We start from the raw sequence: 25,984 nt of genomic DNA, 5'->3' as shown, positions 1-25,984 counted from the left end.
TCATAGCCACACAAATTACAAATTAATTTAAAATCACAAGCTATTCCCATTCTTCTTTCTTCAACAACAATCATGCATTCTGTATTTTTACAGCTAACACATTAACATGAAAACTTCATAGCCTGGAAGAGAAGCTCTAAATCAGTAAGTCTGAATCCAGTGGAATCCATATCAACATCATTCACGCACCTGTACAATTCTCCTGTCCCAAGTTTCGATGATGTAGCTTAGAGCTTTTGTTCTTCATGTCGAGCTGCTTCCTCTTTTCTGTTGGTAAACTGATTTCCATGAAACCTCCAGAGCCTAAACATAGTTTTTCCACCACCCATTATGCGTAAATCTTGACTTCCATGTAAAGGTTTGCAAATAAAACCTTCCACCTACTAATGTATGGTTAGTATTGTCAAACTGTAAATAAACCACATGCAAGAAAGTTTTCAGCCAAAGATAGAGATGTCAGCCAAAGATATCGAAAGAAAACAGGCTTCATACCGACAAAAATTCCGCAGACGCAAGCAGTTTCCCAAATGTTGGAAAAGGTGAGTGTGGCCACCAGTGCAGAGATAATCAGTTTAACTATTTAAAGGCATTTCTGAAGCTGCTTTCATGATGAAATTCACACACAATATAGATTAAACAGTGTAGATCAAGAAAATAATATTTAATAAATGAAAAGCACCAGTTTGCTTTTGTTCTACAATATTACTTTTATTGTTAACCGGTTTTCGGTTTACAAAGCCATCTTCAGACATTTACTGAGTATTATCACCAAGGAAGTTAAATTTTTGCAAACAACATTGGAATAGAAGTAACACATCTAGACTGAAGTCGAAACATACAGTAAGTAACATCTTTGCAATGAAAAAATAAAAATTTAACAGTACATAAATAGCAATGGAGTAGACAGGAAAACTTTTAGCACAAAAAAGGAATAGCATGCCTACATAACAGTTTCTATTAATAAACAAAACTAATAAAATAAAATAAAATTAGTACTAGACAAGGCTACATCCGGAGGTATGAAACATGGAGAGTGATACACAAACCAATTAAAAGAAGGGACAATTATCAATGTAACTACAGAATACATAAGGAACATCAATAAGATAAACAGAAATAAATAAATGCAGGTGTTTGAGGGAACCTACAGTTTGAGAGTGTGGTGGTACTGCATTTTAACATTAACATTATAATCAAAGTAGTGGATGTGTAACAGTTCTCATTAAATAAATGAGCAAAGTAAAATATGAACAGTATTTGATGAGACAACTACAAGGGGTGTTAAACATGGACAGTAATAAAAGTACCAGTTACATCCCACACTCTCTCTTCCTACATATTCCAATTTTCCTGTATTCATTAAGTTCTTTTGTTTTGTTGTCTTTGTATTCCACATAGACTGTAGTTTCAATAGTTAAGGCTTTCTTTTAACTGGTACTTGTATTACTGTCCATGTTTAACAACCCCTTGTAGTTATCTCATCAAATACTGTTCATATTTTACTTTGCTCATGTATTTAATGAAAACTGTTACATAGCCACTGCTTTGATTATAATGTTATTGTTAAAATGCAGTACCACCACACTCTCAAACTGTAGGTTCCCTCAAACACCTCAATTTTCCTGCATTTATTTATTTTGGTTTACCTTATTGATATTGCCTAAGTTCCTTATGTATGCTGTAGTTATGTTGATAATTGTCTCTTCCTTTAATTGGTTTGTGTATCACTCTCCATGTTTCATACCTCCTGATGTAGCCTTGTCTAGTACTAATTTTATTTTATTTTATTAGTTTCGTTTATTAATAGAAACTGTTATGTAGGCATGCTATTCCTATTTTGTGCTAAAGCTTTTCCTGTCTTCTCCATTGTTATTTATGTACTGTTCAACTTTTACTTTTTCATTGCAAAGATATTACTTACTGTATGTTTATATTTCAGTCTAGATGTGTTACTTCTCTTCCAATGTCATTTGCAAACATTTAACTTCTTTGGTGATAATACTCTGTAAATGTCTGAAGATGGCTTTGTAAACTGAAAACCGGTTAACAATAAAAGTAATATTGTAGAACAAAAGCAAACTGGTGCTTTTCATTTATTATAATGTTGTTCTACCAAGAACTGATGGAAGATTCTGTTAACATAAAATAATATTTTTGGAAAGTCGATTTTTTGGGCCAAAATCTATTACATCCCCCCTTAAGGGGGGGTAGGACATCAAACAGGTCAACTTCGAGCAGGAGAGGCACTACAGGACATTTTAATTTCCGCTGTCTTTACTTTTATAAATAAATTCATAAAAATTTGTCAGCCTGACGAGGAAGGACTCAGGATTCACACACATAGTGGTGGAAGTTCAAAAATGTAATAAAATAATTTTTTTACATGTGAAATTTCATCATGTTTTCATTTACTATTGGCTGCATTTGTTGCTATAGGTTCACTATTCTTCATAAGTAAGAAAGATTCTTCGATGAAGTTTGCACTGCTTACAAACTATACTTACAGGTGTATGAAACCCTAGAATTTATTTAGTTTATGAAAAAATGAATTAGCTGTTACATTTTAAACTTTATGTTTAGAGAAAACTCAAATTTTATAGTTAATTATCTCAATTTTTACTACAGTTTTTAAAAGATTTGGAAAATTCTAGAGTTTCGTACACCTGTAAGTATGGCTTGTATGCTGTGGAAAATTCATCAAAGAATCTCTTACTTTTCATGAAAAGTGTACCTACAGCAACAAATGCAGCCAGTAGTAAGTGAAAAAATAATGGAATTTCACAAGTAAAAAAAAATTGTTATGTTTCCACTCCTAACAATGTGAATCCTGAATCCTTTCTTTTCTGGTCATGCTGACAAAGTTTTATGAATTTATTTGTAACAGTGTAGACAGTAGAAATTAAAATGTCCTGTGGTGCCACTCCTGCTAAGAGTGGCCTGTTTGATGTCCTCCTCTTTAGTTTATCATATGGGAATGCAGGCTTTCTTGGGAAATTTCATTTATGAAATCTTTTCGAGTTATCATCTGAGTCATGGCATCATGTTGTTGCAATGTTTCGATGAGTTTCCTACTTGTCCTCTTCAGGATAAGTCTTTACCTAAAGATGACTAATAGTAAATTCATCAGATTGTTGCAACATGATGTCCTGACTATGCTTATAACTCAAAGGTTTAATCAAGTTGTTTGTTGTTTACAGATTTGTATTTGTTTTTTCATTATGCACTCTGTGGTCTTTTTCAGAATTTGTATATCTCAGTTTTTCCTCTTCTAAAATGAATAAGAAAAATTTAAGTCATTGTATGTTGGGTTTCCATCTTTTCTTCTGAATGTGTGCAAAATTATTGCTTGGTTGTGTTAACATGAAAGATGTTTAGTACAAATTGCACATGTCAGTAATCTTAGAATGAACATTGCTTTGGAAGAGATATTAATTTATGCATTGTGGAAATTTTTGGTTTTGCCAAGTTGACACTGGTTTATTGTTGTCAGCTTCATTTAATCAAAATATGTTATTTCAGCTCAACCTGAGTACTATCCCATACACAATACTGTGAGGAAGTCTACATCATCTACAGGCTAATGTCATAATTTCATTGATTGTTAAAATTAAACCTACAAGAATGAGGAAAGAGGTAAAGTATGTATCTTCACAGAAAAGATAAGTGTCTAGTCCAGTGACTAGGAAGTTTGGCTACAACAGAATTGAGAAACAGTGAAGGGAAGACACACAGAAATTTTAGAAAGCTTCTATGAGTGTGTAAGTTGTAAAGAACTGATAGAGAGGGGTACAAAGATGATTACAGGTTATTAATGTGATTCTTGTTATGATAAGTGTAGATGCAGCTATTTTGCTTTGTCTAGTTCATGATTTTTGTCTTTGATGTTTTCAGATTGTGTGTGTCTGAGGTAAAACCAGACATCCTGATCCTCACTAAGAGTTCATAACCGAAGAAATACTCTTCTCCAAAGTGACCTTTCTTAGAGTATTCAGTGTATGATAATCCTAATAAAAGTACTGATAACTAACAAATGTTTCATGATTATTTAGCTGTTGATAAATATTACAAAACGTGTATTACATTGCAGTTCTGTGAGTCCATGCGTTCCTGTCTGAAGTTCATCTCAATTTGTATGGCATCCTTCAGTGAAATTTATTATGGGAATGATGGTTCATGGTTTAAGGCTGCTAGTTCATTGTGGACAGGTGAGTAAACTTGCAAAATACAAATGAAGTTTTGGAAACTAAGTGTACATGTTCTGCAGAATTCTGTAATGGAGAATATTGAGTTTGGGGCAAGTTATTCGGAGGAATAGCAACTTCGTGAAATTTGGTTAATGAGCTATATTAACAATTTATGTAGTGCTTTTGTTAAGTCTTCTTAGTCATGGTCAATCTATTTTGTGCTGGCCAAAGTCTGGTGTTACTCTCACCTCTTGGCTTTCTGCCATGTTTCTTATCTGCTTGTTTGCTTTTGAGCAGTCTGATAAAACTAATTAATGCCCACTGTGGAACAGTGGGCATTGAACCCATGAGGATAATTAAACACGCGCAGCAATTTCTTTTCTAGAAAGGAACTTTGTTTTTCTGTTTAATGAAAGATGTTTCATTTTCTTGAATTTGTATACTAGTAAATTACTGTTTAGTACCTCTGACTTGCTTTTGGACAGTGAATACTGTAAAACACATTTCTTTAAAAAAATTGACAAAATGGTAAATATAAGAAACAACTTTCTGAGCAGATATCATACTTTGTATGACAGTAGAAATCTAGGAAAGTGTGCCATATCTGATGACCTAGTCATGTTAAACTCTAATTTTCCACTCCTTTTGTTCAACATTATTTCTCAGAATACTAGCCTTGGCTCTGTATTGTATGCTGTGAGCCACTGTCCATTTAAAAATTAATATTGCATATTGTATATCACAATAAAATGTGAAATTTTTATTACTTGGCATGCATAAATGAAAAGTAATATAATGGAATGTGAATGTAAGTGTCCATGAGGAAGAGTTATCAAGTCTACATGATATTTCATTTTTCCTTAACTCTAAAGGATGTCATTGCCTGGAAGTTCAGCACTCTTCTTCTTATGATTTTGTATGTACACTACTAAGTGCCTTGTCTCTATGGAAAGTGATAACATCATCTTCAACTTTTGTAGTCCTGTCTTCCTCAGTTGCATGTAATATCACAGTATATTGATAATTTTTACTTATGGACCGTCTGACGGTCCGTAAGTAAAAATTATCAATATACTGTGACCATCATGTCTTTCATTATTTATATTCTACCCAGGATGTAACAATATAATTTTGAGTTTATTTTCCCTCCTTTTGCAGAATAAATTCATCTGTAATGCATTATATAATCTGGTTTGGAGTAAAGGTGTGTTTAATGTAGTAGCATTTTTTCCTGGAGATCAAAACGGTCTAAGGCAGTGGTCATCAAACTTTTTTGCTCAAGAGCCAATACTGACAGTGTGACCCCCCCGTGTGGGTCCGGGGGTTAGAATTAAAGATGGGTTGTTCGCGAACTAACAGGTCCGAAGGAACGGTTCACCAAGATGAACGGAAGGAGCGAGGAACAAATTCTAAGTAACAGTCATTCATAGTTCAATTTGGTCGCGGCTTTCTACTTATAGTTCCCAGGAATGGGAAATGGCCAGTCTCGTTCCTGCAACGGCACATCGTCCGGTCTCGTTCCAATCTTGGTCCTATTCCCAGCTGTCTCAGTCTCGGTCTTAGTCTCAGTCTCCCTTGGCTGGACTCGTCCTTCTTCGCATGGCCACTCACACTTCCACTGCCGACTGCTCATAGTTAGTTCAGTATCGAGTTGCTAGTTTCGTTCGATGCATGCGCCCATTCTAGATTTGTTGCAAACCTTTTTATGAACTCAGGACTTCTGGTTCTTTTCATATTCTATTCAGTGTCCATGACCGGTAATTAAAAAGTGTTTTATAATTACATAAATTGTATAAAAATTATTGGTATGTGATACGTACATCTCTTCAGGTAACAAAAGGGCATGTCAGCTTACTTCACTACTTTGGTAAACAGCAGAAGACATACTTGTAGAAAGGCAGGTTTTTTGTTATTACACATGCAAAGCAAGTGAGCACGGCACACAAGAGTGGCCATCTTCCGTCGTTTTTGATCTGAGTTAAAACAGCATGTTCATTTTTATGGAAGGCAGACCAAATTACAATTGAATGAAGCCCGTGCTCCATGATAACTCCTACTATATTATTTCAGTGGTACAGGGTGGCCCACGAAAAATTGGCCCCGAGTACTAGACTGCTCATTGTCGCCCACCGATCGTCATCTGTTGTTTCAAAGTTGTTGTTTGCGTTATCTTTTTTGTTATTTCCTTACCACCTAATTATTACATGTTTATCTATCCTGCTCGTAGAGGTCAAAAAATCGTGGGTAATTGGCGAGCAGTCTTTATTAGATACCAGTTCTTCGTGCGTCACGTTATATTATTTCACTGTGATCAGCTACATAATGCTACAGTTGGCTAAACAAAAGGTTTTGCAGAATCATGAAAATTACGTAAAGTGCGTGAGAATTCTGTAATGAATAAAAATTTTGTACTGCAGGGGAGAGGCAAGTGAACCCACTCCACGCCTTCCATCTTCAGTTGCATACACTACTGATTTTCAGTTTTTAATAAGACCCATATACCATGCACAAATGAACGGTGAACATGTAAAAATGAACAGTTTCCAGAAAAGAGCGATCCCCAGTGAACTAGTGCCCAAGGATTGAGTTTCCCCATCTCTAGTTAGAATAGGCTTGAGGTATTCCTGCCTGTTGTAAGAGGCGACTAAAAGGAGTCTCACTTGTTTTGACCTTTATGTGATGGTCCCCTGTAGGGTTTGACCTCTCCATTTTTCAAAATTTTCTCGAAGAACGAGCCAATTGGGGAAGGGTGCCTTACATGGTGCATAGTGTCCATCATGCACTGAGACCTCTCGCATCCTTCGTCGATGTGGATCTGCACTTCAGCTCATTCTCCAGCTGTTGGACGAGGTCACCCTCCTGGGTGCTTCTTCCTCCATCCTCTGTGCAGTATCGCTTTCTGCACTGTCAACGATAATGGACCACTGAGCTTGTTTGTGCCTGATATCCGGGACGGTAGCCAGTCCATTGTGGTGGGCCACCTTGTACCCTGCTGGTTGTAGCCCCCTGACCACATAGGGATCACTCTGCTGATGCCTGCACTGTTAACTCCCCACGTATGCCAAGGAGTAGATGCCAGTCACCCTGGGGTATCGGGACTCCTGGGAATGGACATCCTGCCAGGTGGCCTTTGCTGCAGCTGGGTGGCATCAGGGTGGATGACACGCCATGAAGCGTAGTACGTCACCCCCTGGCCAGACCATGGGAGGAATGCCAGGCTAAGGATGGCAGCAAAACTTATTCAGCCCGGTACCTTGTATGAACGAGAGTTGATGGGGAATCTTTCTTGTCAATGAAACCTCAGTTTTTTGTGGAGGAATTAGAGGACAAATTTGGGGAGGTGGAGGGCTTGTGCAAAATGTGACCAGGGTCAGTCTTTATCAAAACAGCATCCTCTGCCCAGTCAGGGGCACTAATCACCTGTGACAAGGCGGGGGATGTTTCTGTTGCCAGCAAGAGCTTAAATACAGTCCAGGGTATCATATTTCACAAGGACCTTCTTTTGCAGTCTGATGATGAGCTCTGCACCAGTTCAGAGCAACAAGGTGTCTGTTTTATCTGGCATGTCCACTAGGGTCCGAGTGAGTATCAGGTTGCTACTGGTGTCGTCATCTTGGCCTTCGAGGGTGACACATTACCCGAGAAGGTCGAGGTGATGGTCTATCACTGTGACGTAAAGCCATACATCCCTCCTGTAATGTGGTGCTTTAAGTGCTGGAAGTTCGGCCATATGTCTTCTTGCTGTACTTCCAGTGTCACCTGTTGGGATTGTGGACACCAATCACATCCCAATACTCCCTGTGTCCCATCTCCCATCTGTGTCAACTGCGGAGAGCACCATTTACCTTGCTCACCAGAATGCAGGATTCTCCAGAAAGAAAGAAAAATAATGGCATACGAGACCCTGGACCAACTGACCTACATTGAGGCTAAGAGAAAATATGAGAGGCTACATGCTGTGCATAGGACGTCAACCCACGCCTCCGCTATGACAGTGGTTCTACCATCTTCTCTTCCGCTGCATACAGTTGGCTCTCAGAGCCATCAGACTCCACCTGCCCACCCTTACTGGTAAGGGGCAATTCCCTCTCTGTTGCTCTTGCATAACCTACGTCAGGAGCAGCACCTCCCCTCTCCCCTTTCTCCCCCCCCCCCCCCCCCCCCCATCGGGGGCGTCAGTCCCCACTTCTCAGCCGGAGAAGCGTATGTCTTCTTCATCTCCTCTTGCCAGGAAGGGCTCTGTTGGGTCATTCCCTTCCCAGGTTCCTACCAGTGGCAAAGCTGACACTTGCCTGTGTCTTAAGCAACCACTGGTGGCTGGTTGTAGGGCTTCATGGTCCTCCTCAGTCCCTGAGACAGAATCAGTGAAGTCCTTCCATCCGGACAAAACTAAGGAGCAGCGAGAGCCCCCCATGAACCAAGGCACTGCAGTGGCACCCGCACCACCAATATCTACAAGCTCTGTGCCTGAGAATTAGGTGGAGATTCTGGTGTCCGCTGAGGACCTAGATCTCGCTGGGCCTTCAGACACAATGGATGTCAATCGCACAGATACTCATTTGGTGGCAGCAGGTGACCCTGTGGAGGTATAGACTGCCACCTTGAGTGTTTCATGCCTTCCCAGTCTCATGATTACGTAATCCTCCAGAGGAATTGCGGTGTCTTTTCCGCCATCTGGCTGAGTTATGGCAACTGTTAAGCTTTACACCTGCTTTCTGCATTGCCCTCCAGGAAACCTGGTTCTCAGCAATGCAGACCCCTGCCCTTCGCTGCTGCAGGGTATATTACAAGAACCGTAGTGAATATAATAGTTTCAGGTGGAGTTTGCATATATATCCTGAACTCAGTACGTAGTGAACCTTTGCCGTTTTGAACCCCTCTTCAAGCTGTGGCTGTCAGGATAAGGACGACACAGGGAATAACTGTCTGCAATGTAAATCTTCCTCCATATGGTGCAGTACCCCTGAATATATTGACTGCACTGATTGATCAGCTCCCTAAACCTTTCCTCCTTTTGGGAGATTTTAACGCGCATAACCCCTTACGAGGGGGTGCCGTGCTTACTGGCCGAAGTAGGGAGGTCGAAAATTTACCGTCGCAACTCGACCTCTGCCTCTTAAATACAGGTGCCCCCACAATTTTCAGTGTGGCATGTGGCACATATTTGGCCATTGATCTCTTGGTTTGCAGTTCTGGCCTTCTCCCATCTATCTACTGGAGAGCACATTATAACATGTGTGGTAGTGACCACTTCCCCATCTTTCTGTCTCTCTGCTGTCACCACTGAATCTCCCCCACATGGTGCCATCGATTTTTTTCGTTTAGCAGGTCCCTACTGCAATCATTTCTGCAGCAGAAAATGCGAGCCCTCTTTCTTTAGGGTGTCCCCAGCGAAAGACAATCCCTTGGTGGTTGCCGGAAGTCACTGAGGCAATTAAAGAGTGTTGGTGAGCTCCACAGTGACGTAAGCGGCACCCTACCGTAGAGTACCTAATAGTCCTTAAGTGGCTCCGTGCCCACATTCACCAGCTTATAAAACAGCGGAAACAGCAGTGTTGGGAGAGGTCAATGTTGACCATTGGGTGCCATACATCAGCTTCCCATGTCTGGACAAAGACCAGGTGTCTCTTTGGGTACCATACCGCAACAGGTGTCCCTGGCATTAACATCAGTGGCGTGTTATCTACTGAGCACATTGCTGAGCATTATGCTCGAGCCTCTGCATTGGATTGGGGAATTACCCCCTCCCCCCCCCCCCCCCCCCAGCCTTTCACACTCTCAAACGGCGGCTGGAAGGGAAAGTCCTCTCGTTCATTACACGTCACAGTGAACCCTATAACGCCTCATTTGCAGAGTGGGAGCTCCTCAGCGCCCTTGCACATTGCCCTGAGACAGCTCCTGGGCCAGACTGGATCCACAGTCGGATGAGTAAACATCTCTCATTTGACTGCAAGTGACATCTCCTCGTCATCTTCAACCAGATCTGGTGTGATGGCATCTTTCCATCACAATAGTGGGAGAGCACCATCATTTCGGTGCTCAAACCTGGTCGAAACCCGCTTGACGTGGATAACTACCAGCCCACCAGCCTCACCAACTTTCTTTGTAAGCTGCTGGAACATAAGGTGTGTCGGCAGTTGGGTTGGGTCGGGTCCTGGAGTCACATGGGCTACTGGCTCCATGTCAAAGCCGCTTCCACCAGGGTCGCTCTACTACTGATAATCTTGTGTCCTTTGAATCTGCCATCCAAACAGCCTTTTACAGATGCCATCATCTGATTGCCTTCTTTTGACTTACAAAAATCATACGACATGAACTGGCTACGTCATATCCTTGCCACATTTTATGAGTGGGGTCTCTAGGGCCTGCTCCCAATTTTTATAGAAAACTTCCTGTTGCTCTGTCCTTTCCGTGTCCAGGTGTCTGTGCCTCCTATAGTTACACCCGTATTCAGGAAAATGACATTCCGCAACTTTCCGTATTGAGTGTTTCTCTATTTTTTTTGTGGCTATTAATGGTCTAGCAACAGCTGTAGGGCCGTCGGTCTCACCTTCTCTGTATGCAGGTGACTTCTGCATTTTGTACTGCTTATCCAGTACTGGTGTTGTTGAGCGGCACCTACAGGGAGCCATTCACAAGGTACAGTCATGGGCTCTAGCCCATAGATTCCAGTTTTCAGCTGCAAAGTTATGTGTCGCGCATTTCTGTATCCTCTGCAGGTCTGGGGGTAAGAATAGGCCCGAGGTATTCCTGACTATCTTAAGAGGCAACTAAAAGGAGTTTCACGCGTTTCAGCATTTATGTGATGGTCACCTGTAGGGTTTGACCTCCATTCTTCAAAATGTTTCCAAAGAGCGAGCCAATTGGGGAAGGGTGCCTTACATGGTGCATTGTGTCCATCGTGCATTGAGACCTTTAGCCCCCTTTCTTGTCATCGCATTGCAGTCCCACCCATTCTCCATCTCTTAGGCAAGGAAACCTTCCTGGGTGTGTTTTCCACCATTCACTATGCAGTGTCGCTTTCTGAATCAGCGATGGCCGTGGACTACTTTGCACCTGATATCCAGCACGGTAGCCAGTCCATTGTGATGGGGCTGCCCTGTGAACTGTTGGTTGTAGCCCCCTGACCACACAGGGATCGCTCTTCTGATACCTACACTGTTAACTCCCTGTGTATGCCAAGGAGTAGATGCCCATCACCCTGGGGCATTGGGACTCCCGGCAATGGCCATCCTGCCAGGTGGCCTTTGCTGCTGCTGGGTGGCACCTGTGGGGAGGGGCCCTGGTCGGAGTGGGTGGTATCACTGGGGGTGACACGCGATGAAGCATAGTCAATCGTCTTTGCTGGTGGTGAAACCCCAGCAGTCTCTAAGCGTTCACGAGCTCAAAAATCATTCCCCTCCCTGGCCACACCATGGAAGGAACGTCAGGCTAAGGATGACAGCGGATCTTATTCACGCTGATACCTTGTATGTTCGAGAGCTGATGGGGGAATCTTTCGTGACAATGAAGCCTCAGTTTTTTTGTGGAGATTTAGAGGACAAGTTTGAGGAAGTGGAGGGCTTGTCCAAAATGAGATCCTGGTCAGTCTTGATCAAAACAGCATCTTCTGCCCAGCCAGCGCACAGCGCTCGGCCTCTGTGTCGGAGAATTACCCCCCAACCTTTCAACTCTCAAACGGCATTGAAATGGAACGTCTTCTCATTCACTACACGCCACAGTGAATCCTATAATGCCCCATTTACACAGTTGGAGCCCTCAGTGCCCTTTCACATTTCCCCGACTCAGCTCCTGGGCCTGATCGGATCCACAGCCAGATGAATAAACATCTCTCATCTGATTACAAGTGACATCTCCTCGTCATCTTCAACTGGATCTGGTGTGATGGCATCTTTCCATCCCAATGGCGGGAAGCACCATCATTCCAGTGCTCAAACCCGATAAAAACCCTTTTGCTGTGGATAGCTATTGGCCCATCAGCCTCACCAACGTTGTTTGTAAGCTGCTGGAATGTATGGTATGTCGGCGGTTGGGTTGTATTGAGTGTCTCTCTGTTTTTAGTGGCCATTAACAGTCTAGCAGCAGCTGTCGGACACTTTGTCTCACCTTCTCTGTATGCAGATGACTTCTGCATTTCGTACTGCTGCACCAGTACTGGAGTTGCTGAGTGTCACCTACAGGGAGACCCCCCCCCCCACCCCACCCCCACCCCAGGCTTCCAGTTTTCAGCTACAAAGTAGTTTGTCATGCACTTCTGTCGGCGTCGTACTGTTCATCCGGACCCAGAACTTTGCCTTAATGGCGATAGACTCAATGTATTGGAGACATATCAATTCTTGGGACTGGTTTTTGATGCCCTTTTGCATGGCCCTAAGGACTCTGTTAACCCTGCGGGTCTCTGCTGTCACTTCTTCTCGATTCTCGACATGTACCAGGGCCATGAAGCAGTTTACACCAATGGCTCAATGGCTGATAGTCACGTATGCTTTGCGTATGTTCATGGAGGACATATTGAGCAGCACTCCTTGCCAGATGGCTGCGGTGTTTTCACTGCAGAGATGGCGGCCAGATCTCGTGCTCTTGAGCACATCCACTCATGCCCTGGCAAGTCATTTTTCCTGTGTACTGACTCCTTGAGCAGCCTACAAGCTATCGGTGAGTGCTACCATCACCATCCTTTGGTAGCGTCTGTTCAGGAGTCCAACTATGCCCTGAAACTGTCCTGCCTTTCAATGGTGTTTGTGTGGACCTCAGGACATGTCGGAATCCCAGGTAATGCACTTGCTGACAGGCTGGCCAAACAGGCTATGCGGAAACCACTTCTGGAGATGGGCATCTCCGAAACTGACTTGCGTTCTGCCTTAACGCTGCAGGGTTTTTTGGCTTTCGGAGACGGAATGGCATAAAAGTACGCAAATCAAACTGCATGTCATTAAGGAGACTATGAATATGGTGAAGTCTTCCATGCGGGCCTCTCACAGGGAATCAGATGTCCTTGATGACTCTGCATTGGCCATACCTGGCTAACGCATGGTTACCTCCTCCGTCGTGAGGACCCAACTTGGTGTTGCTGTGGTTCACAAATGACGGTTGTCCACCTCTTGATGGACTGCCCACTTTTAGCCACTCTGTGGCGGACTTTTAACTTTCCCAGCACCCTATCTTCGGTGTTGGATGACAGTGCCTCAACAGCAGCTTTAGTTTTACGTTTCATTCATGAGCGTGGGTTTTATCATTTGATCTAAGTTTCAATGCATGTCCGTTGTCCTTGTGTGTCCTCCATCTTAGTGCTTTTAGGGTGGAGATTTTAGTGTGTTGCAGAGTGGCTGGCGTCTCCTTTTTATTCTCATGGTCAGCCAGCCATTGTAATCTGCACTCTTGTTTTGCTCTCTTCTACATGTTTCTTACATCTCTCTGTGGTTTTCTTGTCTGATTTTGTCCAATTTAGTGTTTGTTGCCCTTCTGTCATTCTTGTGGTTTTCTCCTTTCTTCCGGCTGTGTTTTTTATGTCTCGATTATTTTACTCCCAACCTTGTGGAATTATTTTAATCGGAATAAGGGATCGATGACCCAGCTATTGAGTTGCCCCCCACCCCCCACCCCTTCTTTTAAATCAACCAACCAAACTGACATTGTGGGGTGGCACCTCGTACCACAGATGTACCAACCTCATGATTAATACTTAACCTACATAAATTAGAATGTTATGAGTCCCCTAGTAGATTAGCTATAGTAAGGGACAGATAAGTTTGCTGCTGCCTCAAAGTACCAATCATTAAGTTGACACCATTCAGAACACTTCATGTTGCCTGTTTTAGATTACTGCCTTCCTCCCCAATCCAAATAGTATAAGTCCAAGAATGTAAAATCACTTTCATTGCCTGATGAAGTGGTGGTGTGCTGCCTTTGCGAGCAGATCATTCAATGTCAATATCAGTAAATGTTGTTTACTAAATATTTCTTAAGTAAATACTTTTAATGCCTAGACCATAGTTTTACTATCATAATTAAAGTTCAATAACTAGTTTCACTTGCAATCTGCAACCATTTTCATATCTGTAACACGTAGAAAATATAGCCTAGGAAAATTATGTGCAATCAAGTAGAATATAAAATCACCTTACAACACCTGAGCAAAAATAATGGGGAGTCAATTCTTTATGTAAAAGTGAACATTTGACACAGCCATTGAACCGTGTAGTATAAACTATGTTAATGCTTATCAGGTAACATACCATTCAAAATATCAAAGGGTGGTGAATAAGCATTGGGAAGCATCATTAGCTGTTGTCATGCAACAACGTGCATTCATAAGTACCAAAACAATATCAGTATTTAGTTGAAAACATCACCATGAGCAAGCCAGACTGTAGAGCTGTAGAAAGAATTGTATACCAGAAATCTCGAAGTTTTATCTACATCCAAATGGATTTTAAAATGTAAAGGTAATAATGGCATAAAGTTAAGATTACAAGGCAGAGATCTGTGGTATGTCGTGAACTGGTGACATGCCATTGGTAGGAAGCAGATCCTATGTAACTAGCATTAATTCATGAATAAAATCTGGGAAACTTGTGCCTAAGTCCATCTAATTTTAAAACCATAAAAGTAATTGGGGAATGAAGTTAAAAACTACAAGACAGAGAAGCTGCCTTCTATAGCTAGCTGGCGATGTGCTTTATGTAAAAATAGATCATGTGCGAGAGTCAATTGATAAAAACCTCAAAATACAGAGTAGCACCAACAAAAGTAATGGATTAACTACTCTGTACTTTGATGTTTTTATCAACCGACTTTCTTAAATGATTTGTATGTTAGGCACATTGCCAGTTAACTGTAGAAGGCAGCTTCCCTGTCTTTTAATTTTTAATTTTGCTCCCCTATTACTTTTATGGTTATAAAGTTAGTTGGACTTAGGCACAAACTTCCTGGTTTTTATTCAAGAATTAATGCAAGTTACATAGGATTTGCTTCCTATAAATGGCATGTTGCCAGTTCAGGACATAACACAGAACTCTGCCTTGTAATCTTAATGTTATGCCATTATTACCTGTATATTTCAAAATCCATTTGGATGTAAACTTTTTGAGATTTCTGGTCTACAATCCTTTCTACAGATCTACAGTCTGGCTTGTTCATGGTGACATTTTCAACTACATACTGATATTGTTTTGGTACTTACGACTTATTGTTGTTGCATGAAGACAGCTAATGATGCTTCCCAATGCTTATTCAGTGCCCTTCAATATTTTGAATGGTATGTTACCGATAAGCATTAACATAGTTTATACCACACTGTTCAATGGCTGTGTCAAATGTTCACTTTTACATGAAGAATTGACTCCCCATTATTGTTGGGGGCCGATGACCGTCGCAGTCTGGTCCTTTTAATCCCCCAAACCAACCAACCAACCCCATTATTGTTGCTTGGTGTTGTACAGTGTTTTTGTGTTCTGCTTGATTGTGCATAATTTTCTTAGGCTATGTTCCCCACATGTATTGCAGTCATGAAGATGATTGCAAATTGCAACCAAAACTAGTTATCGAACTTTAATTGTGATAGGAAAACTGCAGTCTTTTCTTAAAAAAAAGAATTCTTTAATAAACTGCTTTAAGACCACCATCTCTCCCACCCTGACCATATCAGGCCTCACAGTAAATTTACTTACATTAAAGGGCATTATGCAATGTAAGACACAATCACAAATATTTACTAATGTTTTGAATGTCTTTTTTTTCTACTCTTTGCATTGTACTACAACAGACTTACTTTTATTTTGTATTCCTTGCTACAAATATATACTGCATTTGAAGCTGGCCATCTGTACAATGTGCATCATGAATCCATGTTACGTCTGTGTCAAAATTTATACCACAGCAGCTCATTGGTGAAAGTTGCACACACCTATGAGTTGTCAATACTCGAAGGCAAATAGTAAAACATTCAGTAGAGGAGATGTTTCACAGTAGCAAAGATGAACTAGTGCTTATATGCATTTTAGAGCCCATGTTTACTGGACATTTTTCCTAGTTTTGGTCCATACTGTCACCTCTGAAAGTTGCCTACAATCATAGCAACAACAGTACCAGTACTTTTAACTCATGTGTTTCTGGTACAGGAACCCTTCGCTCAAATTTATACATTTATCCTTCTCCATCACCCTTCAAAGATTGTAACATCACAGAATCACCCTGCATATACATACATTTACAGGCGCCGGAGCCTATAAGTTTTGACACTCTGTAATATCGTTGGATTACTTTTCCGGACATGAGTTCCTATGTAAAAGTTGATGTATTAAGTCCCCTCTACAACCTTTAGAAGTGTTAACCATGAATTGTAAAACACATTGTATATATGGTTCATAAAATATAAATACTTCAGCAGCAAGGGAGACCACCCACCGAAAAGTAGAAGGGTAGAGCTGTTGACTGGGGCACACACACAAAGGAAGAAAACTTGCTACCTTTCAAAGTAAAGCTTTCCTTGACACACACACTTGGCAGGTGAACTAGGTCAGGGTAGGGGTTGTCAGGTGGATGAATATAGGGGGAGAAAGGCAGGAGCCAGGAAGGGGGTTGGGGTGGATGACTATCCGCTCAGAGGAAAGCAGCCATTTTTCCACCCAGTAATGCGGGAGGAAGGGATGGCAGAAGTTTGGGCTAGGCATGTAATGCACAGTTGTCAGAGCAGGAGGGGAGTGCACATCCTGAAGGTGACATGGGGACATGAATATGGAGAGGGTGTTTGGAGGGAGGAAGGGGATATTGTTGGGTGGAGGATGTAGGGACATAGGGTCACAAGAGATTGAGGTCAGGATGATTATGGGAGTGAAGAATTTGTTGCAAGGTTAGCTCACATGTATGTAGTTCAGAAAACGTGGTGATAAAGACAAGATTCCAGATAGCATTGGTTGTGAAACAACGATTGAAATTTAGAGTGTTATACTCAGCTGCCAGTTCTACCACTGAGTTATCAACTTTGTTCTTTTCCAGTCCCTATCTCTCACAAAACTGGTACTGCAGGAATACTGCATAGGTATAGGCATGCCAGAACCACCTCTGCTGTCTCCACAAGATACTGTTACTGAGTAATCCCTACTACATACACCACACCTCCAAAATTGAAACCCTTTCCACACTTAGAAGAGCTTCCAGGCATCATTTCCTTAAAGTGTTGACATCTCACTTCAGCCTTAGGGCACCACTATTTGTCAACACCTATCAAACCGCAATCCCACAGAAGTTTTTTCCTGTCCAAAGACCTAACTTCCAGCCTCACATTCAGGTTTAACCATGTTGGACTTCTCAAAGACCTACTCTCCTTTTCCTGATCCCTACCAGTGGAAACTCTTTTTTTTGCCTCCAATACCTCCAACCAAAGCCATCATAATCCCAACATTGAACCTTTCCACTTCGTGTTCATACCACCATCAAACTGTGACTCTCCCCACCTCCCTTCCACCTAACCACCCGCTGGCCACCTACCAGGAATTCCTTACCTCCAGCTTGGCCTCTTTACCCCAAGTCCCCTCCTAAGAACACAAACCTTTCTGCAGATGAAAGGGCAGCAGTGCACAACCTCAAAACAGATCTTGACCTAACCATTCTCTCTGCAGATAAAGGCTTCACCGTGGTTGTGATGAATTGCAGAGACTACCAGGCAGAAATTGTTTGCCAGTTTTCTGACTTCTCCACCTACAAGCTCTGCCATAGTGACCTCATCCCAGAAGTCAAACATAACCTCCAATCCATACGAAATCATAAGGCCATTCCCAGAACATCTTTCCTGATTCCATCCCCTTCCTCATCCCTACTACAGCCTACAAATTCACCTGCTACATGCTCCCTGAAATCCACAAACCCATCAATCCCAGGTGTTCTACTGTAGCTGGCTTTTGTGTGCCCCCCACCCCGAAAGAATTCCCGCTTTTGTTGACCAACACTTCCAATCTTTTGCCCAAAATCTAGCTTCCCACATCAAAGGTACTAACCACTTTCTTCACCAACTCTTTTACTGTTGGTGCCATCTCCCTATACACCATCGTCCCTCATACCCATGACTTTGGTGCTATCAAACTCTACCTCTCTTGACGTCCTTCAGTCTCTCAATCCACTGCCTTGTTCCTCATACACCTTCTAATCTACATCCTGACACACAACTACTTCTACTTTGAAGATATACAAATAAATTTGTGGCACAGCCGAGGGCACTTGAATGGCACCCTTCGATGCCAACCTGTTTATCGCCCATTTGGATTAAACCTTCGTAGACTCCCAAAACTCCAAACTACAAACTAACTTCTTGTCTGATTGAAGTTCATTGATGGTACCTTGATGATCTGGACTTAGGGGCAGGATACCGTATCCTCATTCTTTCACAGCCTCAACACCTACTCACCCACTTGATCCTCCTCAACCCAACATGCTACCTTTCTGGATGTTGATCTCCACCTCTCTGGTAGCTCTGTCCACTATCTGCCCACATTAAACCCACTAACCACCTACAGTATCTGCATTTCAACAACTATCATCTCTTCTGCACAAACTCCTTCCCTTCATTCTGGCCACCCAATGATGGCATATCTGTAGTGAAGATAAACACTTTGCCCAGTATACTGAAGGTTTAAGGAAGGTCTTCACTGACAAGCACTACTCCTAAACCTAGTCCGCAAACAAATTTCCTGAGTCCACACACCCCCGATCCTCCCCACCACCCGAATAATCAGCTATAAAGAAGCATACCTCTTGTCACCTATTTCCACTGTGGACTGTGTCAAGTGAACCATGTTCTTTATCAGGTTTTCATCTCCCATCATGCCCTGAAATCAGGAACATTCTACCAAAGATCCTTCCCACCCCTCCTAAATGGGTGTTTTGTTGCCCACCCAACCTACACAACATTGTAGTCCATCACTATGCCATTCCCACTCCATCCAATGGTTTCCCCTTCCTCTGCCCAACCACCCCCTCCAGATCCACACCATCACATCACCTTCAGAGTGCATTACTCAACACCAGTTCAGACACTCGTGCATCACATGCCAAGCTCATGCACCTGCCACCACTCCCCTTCACCCACATTCCTGGCCAGCAGATTGGCTCCCTCCCTCTGGGCCGCTATCCATCCCTCCCAACCCCTCCTCCTACCTCCTGTCTCTCTCTCTCCTTCTATCCACCCTATACAATACAACCCCCACCCTGACCTAGTCCAGCTGCTGAACTGCAGCAATGGCATTGTGCTTCCAGCTGGCACTTTGTGGGGGTATAGGCATGTGTTTTTTCTATGTATATTTATACTCTGGCTCGAGAAAGAATTACTCTGATAGCTTGCAAGTTTTCTTTCTTTCTTGTGTGTGCCTGTCGATGACTCAATGCTTGTGTTTTTTGGTAACTGGTCTCTGTAAAGTCTCTCCTTTTTACATTATTGATTCTTTTTTCTCTTGATTAGTATGGATAGATTCTCAAATCTATCCATTGTTGTTAATGATGTTTTTTTGCATGTTCTATATGTAAATCGTTATAATGATGTTTCTCATGAAGGTGGAAAATTTGCTGTGGACCCAGAATTGAGAGCCAGGAGAATTGTTAACATCTCACAACATGCCTCAGTGGATTTTTGTAAATCATTTTGGTTGCTGGCTGAGACAGGTAAGATAAAATAAACTTTTAGCCCATGTAATGGAATATAACTGCTCATAAGCAAATTCAGAAGCTAAATAAAAGTGGAAAAGTGTCACGTTTATGTGGTAAGATAGCTAACCTCTGCGAGTATTGTGCCAACACTTATCAAAACATTGAATTATAAGAATGTTTCTTACAGATATAATTAGTGGTGAAGCCAATGTCAAAGTTGTAAAAGTATTGGTTTATCTGCCTCTTTATACATGTCAGTACCATTTAGTCATTTTATTTTTTCAGTCCAGATCCCAGTTTCATGCTGGTGGCACTAGTATCTGTAAGTCTCTATAGACACAAAATTCTTACCAAACAGTGTAATTGCTATGAATATTCGTAAAACACAAAACATCTACTACAAATCTGTTCTATATGGTTTTAATATTTGGCACTTTATAAAGTGCTTCACTTAAAACTGATAAGTGGGAGTCTCATAAGGGAATATTGGAAGAAGCATTGCTGTATTTGAGTGTATCAAACACTTTAATTTTACCTGTTAGTCATTACATTTTATGTATCTGTGTCATTGAGGTATCTAATTTTTGGAAGTATGCAAATACCAAACCCAGGAATTGCTGTTTTGTGCTCTAGTGATGGAAGGAACTGTTGTGGCCACGATTGTGGATGTGGGAATGTTCACAGTTTGTGACAAGTAGTTCCAGATAAAGTTCCTGATCATCAGACTGAGAGTGAATGTCCTGTCCTAAACACCATACTCTCAAACTTATGCATAAGATGATGACATGTGATAAGTCATTGTGGATTGAGTGCTCTGTGCTGCTTGGGACCAGCACAGTGTGCCAATAATGTCAGAGTATAACCTTCTTTGTTCCATTTATCGACAAAGACATTGCCTTGCACTTCACAAACTGTCTCACACTCAGTGATACTTAAATTACAAGTATTGTGCTGCACACTCAAATTGCTGAAGTGTTGTTTTGTTGAAAGTCTTGTACTGTGCTCCAGAATTTGAGCCACATTGTAAGTAAGGTGTAATAAATTATTTGGAGAAGGTTTCCTCAGCCATTTCAAATCATTTCCTGATTGAAGGTGTCCTGCATGCTTTTACATGCAGTATGGTTTAATCGATGTTTCTCCTTTGTATGTTAGTGTCATCTACCCACAAACCGAAAGGTTATTATATCAGTCTTTTCTTATGTTTTGGAATCTTCTGCGTACCTTTGTTTCATTTTTGTTAAGTCCTGATCATACCCTCCATTCCAGTCTGTTCTGTGAATCATTTGTTTTCCTGTCTCACTCAGTGATTTTATAAATCTCTCTCCTCTCTCTCTTCTCTCTCTCTCTCTCTCTCTCTCTCTCTCTCTCTCTCTCTGATGTTTGCAAAAGCCATAATTGTGCTGGTGACATGCAGAGAAAATGGAAATAAATTCATCTCTAGCTGGGAAACACTGTTTTGTTATGGTTTTTGCATTAAAAATCCTTCTCACTGCCATAGCTCAAAACTGACCACACACTCTGATTGTAAACTTTCCATTTCAGACACATGTACAAACTGGTTTTCAAAACTCCTTAGTTTACAAAAAGCATTCTAGGCCATTTTTGTTTTTCTGTTAATGGCAATTATTTTATTTCTGCCTATTCGGTATTTGTCTGACTGCCCTAAATATAAAAAGTCATCAAATAGTCCTGTTATTTCATTGTTAAACTGTGCAGTTTCTTTTTGATGCCCTATTATTTTATTTTACTTTACTTGAATTACCTCGCTCCCCCACTTTAGTTAGTCATTCACTGATCGTCTTCAATAACTATCTTTCATTCCTTCTGGACTTCCCAATATCTTTTCATTCATTCTGATCTTTTTCATCTGTAAATACTCTTCATTGCACATTGTTTGTTTATTTTTGATTTAATGTCATCTTATTTTTCTGTTTCTTGAGATTTTCTGTTTGGTTTTGCAGATCGGCCAGGGTTATTTCTAGTTCTTCCATATCCTATCTAATTTCGTTGGTCCATCGTACATATTGTTTCAGTTTCCAGAGTTTCTCTGTGATTCTTGTTGTTAATATGGATTCTGGTGTACTAATGATATGGCGAAAGGAAGAAACACGCTTCTTACATATAACAATGTAGTAGGTTCTAGTTCCTTGTACGCCTCTTCATTTGGCACTACTTTCTGTTATATCTGTTTTTGATAATTTTTATTTATACATGTTCTAGCTGTTCTTCTGTCTGATTAAAGAATTTTGTTTATTACATTTCTCTGGATGCCTTCAAAACTAGTTTCAATTGCAAATGGTACCCCAGGCTGAACTACAGCCTTCTAGTGTGTATATTTCGATTTGATTGGCAGACATTTTTTGTTGTATGTAGACCATGGTAGTTTCTGAGCCTTTAACATTTTATTACTACTTTCCTGCCAAGCAGCTATTTGATCAAGTTTTGCTATAATTTCTCCCAGATATTTAAGCTGTTTCACTATTTTTGCTTTTCAGTTGTTTACTATTATATGGTCTGTTACTAGTGGTCTTTTACCACACTCGGTCATTTCAAATTATATCTTACGGAAAAGGCTAAAGCAGAAGCCTTACCATTTACAATTGCTACAAGCCCTGACACCCGATGACAAAGTCAAACGCTTTGAATTTTCGGCGCGGTTGCAACAGCTCATGGAAGAGGATGCGTTCAGTGCGAAACTTGTTTTCAGTGATGAAGCAACATTTGTTCTTAATGGTGAAGTGAACAGACACAATGTGCGAATCTGGGCGGTAGAGAATCCTCATGCATTTGTGCAGCAAATTCGCAATTCACCAAAAGTTAACGTGTTTTGTGCAAGCTCACAGTTTAAAGTTTACGGCCCCTTTTTCTTCTGCGAAAAAAATGTTACAGGACACGTGTATCTGGACATGCTGGAAAATTGCCTCATGCCACAACTGGAGACCGACAGCGCCGACTTCATCTTTCAACAGGATGGTGCTCCACCGCACTTCCATCATGATGTTCGGCATTTCTTAAACAGGAGATTGGAAAACCGATTGATCGGTCGTGGTGGAGATCATGATCAGCAATTAATGTCATGGCGTCCACACTCTCCCGACTTAACCCCATGCGATTTCTTTCTGTGGGGTTATGTGAAAGATTCAGTGTTTAAACCACCTCTACCAAGAAACGTGCCAGAACTGCGAGCTCGCATCAACGATGCTTTCGAACTCATTGATGGGGACATGCTGCGCCGAGTGTGGGAGGAACTTGATTATCGGCTTGATGTCTGCCGAATCACTAAAGGGGCACGTATCGAACATTTGTGAATGCCTAAAAAAACTTTTTGAGTTTTTGTATGTGTGCGCAAAGCATTGTGAAAATATCTCAAATAATAAAGTTATTGTAGAGCTGTGAAAATGCTTCAATCATTTGTAATAAAAAACAAAGATGATGTGACTTACCAAACGAAAGCGCTGGCACGTCGATAGACACACAAACATACACACAAAATTCAAGCTTTCGCAACAAACTGTTGCCTCATCAGGAAAGAGGGAAGGAGAGGGAAAGACGAAAGGATGTGGGTTTTATTTTCCCTCTTTCCTCTTTCCTGATGAGGCAACAGTTTGTTGCGAAAGCTTGAATTTTGTGTGTATGTTTGTGTGTCTATCGACGTGCCAGCGCTTTCGTTTGGTAAGTCACATCATCTTTGTTTTTAGATATATATATATATACACACACACACATGGGAGTTAGCAGTTAGTGCTGATGTGCTGATTTGTAATGTCAGACCAGTGTGTACTCTGTGTGTCTTTGTGCTTAAAAAGAGTACTTACATTGTCCTGGTTCATGTAACTGTGCAAAAATAAGGGGAACTAGTCAATCAGTTTTTAGATTTTGTGCAGCACTAATGTGGATGAAATGCAACATTTCAGTTTTCCAGTCTACATTTAAGAATCTATGAAGAAGAAATACTACATTAAATAATGCACAAAAATAATGTGCAATGTAACCTAATCTGTTCTAAGCAGGTACAGAAACTTTCCTGCCAACAGAATGAGTTGTCATTATTGGAAGATCTACTGTATAGTATATGACTAGGGAAACGTTTGGTTGAGATCTCTATAGATAAAAGATTAATAACAAAACATTACATGGAGATGGTTGCAGGTCTGAAACTTGCTTTGACTGACTGTGGATTGACAAAAATGACTGTGGATTGAAATAGTCTAACCTAAGTTAGATGATGCATCAACAGAAGCAATAGGAATTCAGAGATTTTCACCTCAATTTGTAACTGCATGTCATTCTAGCCATTTGTGGCTGGATTAATGGAAAAGAGAGAAGCTGTATGAAAATATAGGTGCTTGTTCTTAATTCTTTTATTTTATATGTCAACCCCAGGTCACAAAAATAGCATAATGACTAGTTTAAACTTCCTAGTAAGTTCTTCTCGGATGCTCTTTACAGAAAGGAAGAAAAAAGTGGAAGTAAAATACTAGAACATAAATTATAAATCAAACTGAGGTCTGTACTCTGCTCTATATATTATGTAACAGCATCAGCTTCGTAAATCTTAACATTTCAAACAAGATAATAAACACTGTTTCACATTGTACTGTAATCTAACTTGCTCAGATGTGATGGTTAATCAGAAGTCTATCCTTTCCCTCCTATACAAGTGACCATATTTCTTTTATGTGAAAGACAGATTACGCAGTCTACTTTTAAATCAGGATGAGTACAAGCATCAACTTATGATGGCATAGTTTATAGCTCATAATAAGAGAGATAAGAACACTTGTAACATAGGCTTCAAATGAATATCGAGTGGATTTAGCCAGTTAATTCAATGTCATATCTGGAAATCTCTGACTGACGACAGTTACCAAACACTTACCACACAATTACTAAGTAATGCTGGAAAGAACAAGTTTCCATAGCAGAGCTGTTCACCAAGATGGCAATGGAGATCTTGGAGAATATTAAATGTAGAGTTGCAGAATGTTCAGAGGTGCACAACCAGCCAAGAGCACTATTGTGAAAGTATTATTAGATGAATTGATGTCTTGAATTTGAAAATGCATTAAAATTACTATTTTACTTCCTTTGGTTGTGCATTCTGAACATACCTATTGTGAGGAAATTACCTGGAGCAGTGGACATTCATGCTACATTCAGTTCACCACTAGGCTAATGGCAGATGGAATATCCTAATAAAATGGTTAATGGATTCCTCTGTTCCTAAACTGCTGCATTCTACAATGTTGGCAGCTTGTGTGGATTATTAGATCCAGAATTCTGTCAAATTTATCATCTCATTTGTGACTTTAATGGGAAGTCACAAAATGCATGTTCTGAGAAAACTGCCTCGATATCAGACAGACCCAAGATGATATTAGGAACTTCACTTTCACTGTGTGAAGGTTGCAGAAAATGGTAAACTTCTTGCCAGTCTCAGGCTACTTCCTCGTGGTTGCAGGTAGTCATTGAAACTCTTTGAATTGTATATTAAAACTAAAGAAACCACTTGCAGTCCTGTTTTGAGAGCTAAAAATATTAATAATAACTTCAATCTCTTCACTACTTAAACTCTATATTATCCACATACAGGATGTATTAAAGCTGTCCAAAATGGAATTTGAACCACAAGCAAAGTGCTTGACCATGTTTCAACCTTTCAATAAACCCACTGATCTATGTACACATTACATTAATTTCACCTGAGTAGCGGTACTTGTTAGTGTGGATTGGGCTTTGACTCTACCACCTCCCATTTAAAAGTGCTGTTGCAACCTCTGCTATACTAGGTATAAGTCAGTACGTGTTTCCTTGTATGTTTCTATTTGGTGCATCTTAATGATGAATATTGAAAGTGTTACTCCTTCAATCACAATTAAATGTTTTGTGTAATGTGATTGACTAGTGTGTTACTTGGCAGCCAGTTTTAACTTTGGCTTCTGGTCTCATTTGAACTGTCAAGTGTATGATCCAGATATAAGAATCTAATTTTTTTTTCGGTGTTGGTCTTACTTGAATGAAATTGTGTAATATGAAGGAGACTGATAGATATTTGGAATCTAGTGGAAATATTAAGTAATTACTCTGTGTGCTTACATCAGTTCTGAAATTTTTTTGTTTCATGCTTAGAGTTCATTAGTGAAATTTTGTGGTGGGAAAATAAT

The 25,984-nt window shown here is 40.8% G+C and overlaps 1 protein-coding gene across 2 annotated transcripts in view; it reads left to right on the top strand.

Annotated features, from left to right (window-relative positions):
- The window catches only part of LOC124777265 (hormone-sensitive lipase), a 96,676-nt gene that overhangs the window by 11,852 nt on the left and 58,840 nt on the right, over positions 1–25,984 (top strand). For both annotated transcript variants that reach the window (XM_047252596.1, XM_047252595.1), the window contains exons 3-4: positions 4,088–4,205; positions 19,728–19,835. In XM_047252596.1, coding sequence (XP_047108552.1) covers positions 4,088–4,205; positions 19,728–19,835 — 226 coding nt within the window. The remainder of the gene's footprint in view (positions 1–4,087; positions 4,206–19,727; positions 19,836–25,984) is intronic.

The sequence above is a fragment of the Schistocerca piceifrons genome, chromosome 2, assembly GCF_021461385.2.
Source record: "Schistocerca piceifrons isolate TAMUIC-IGC-003096 chromosome 2, iqSchPice1.1, whole genome shotgun sequence".
Lineage (NCBI taxonomy): Eukaryota > Metazoa > Arthropoda > Insecta > Orthoptera > Acrididae > Schistocerca > Schistocerca piceifrons.
This window is presented reverse-complemented; position numbering and strand designations above follow the sequence as displayed.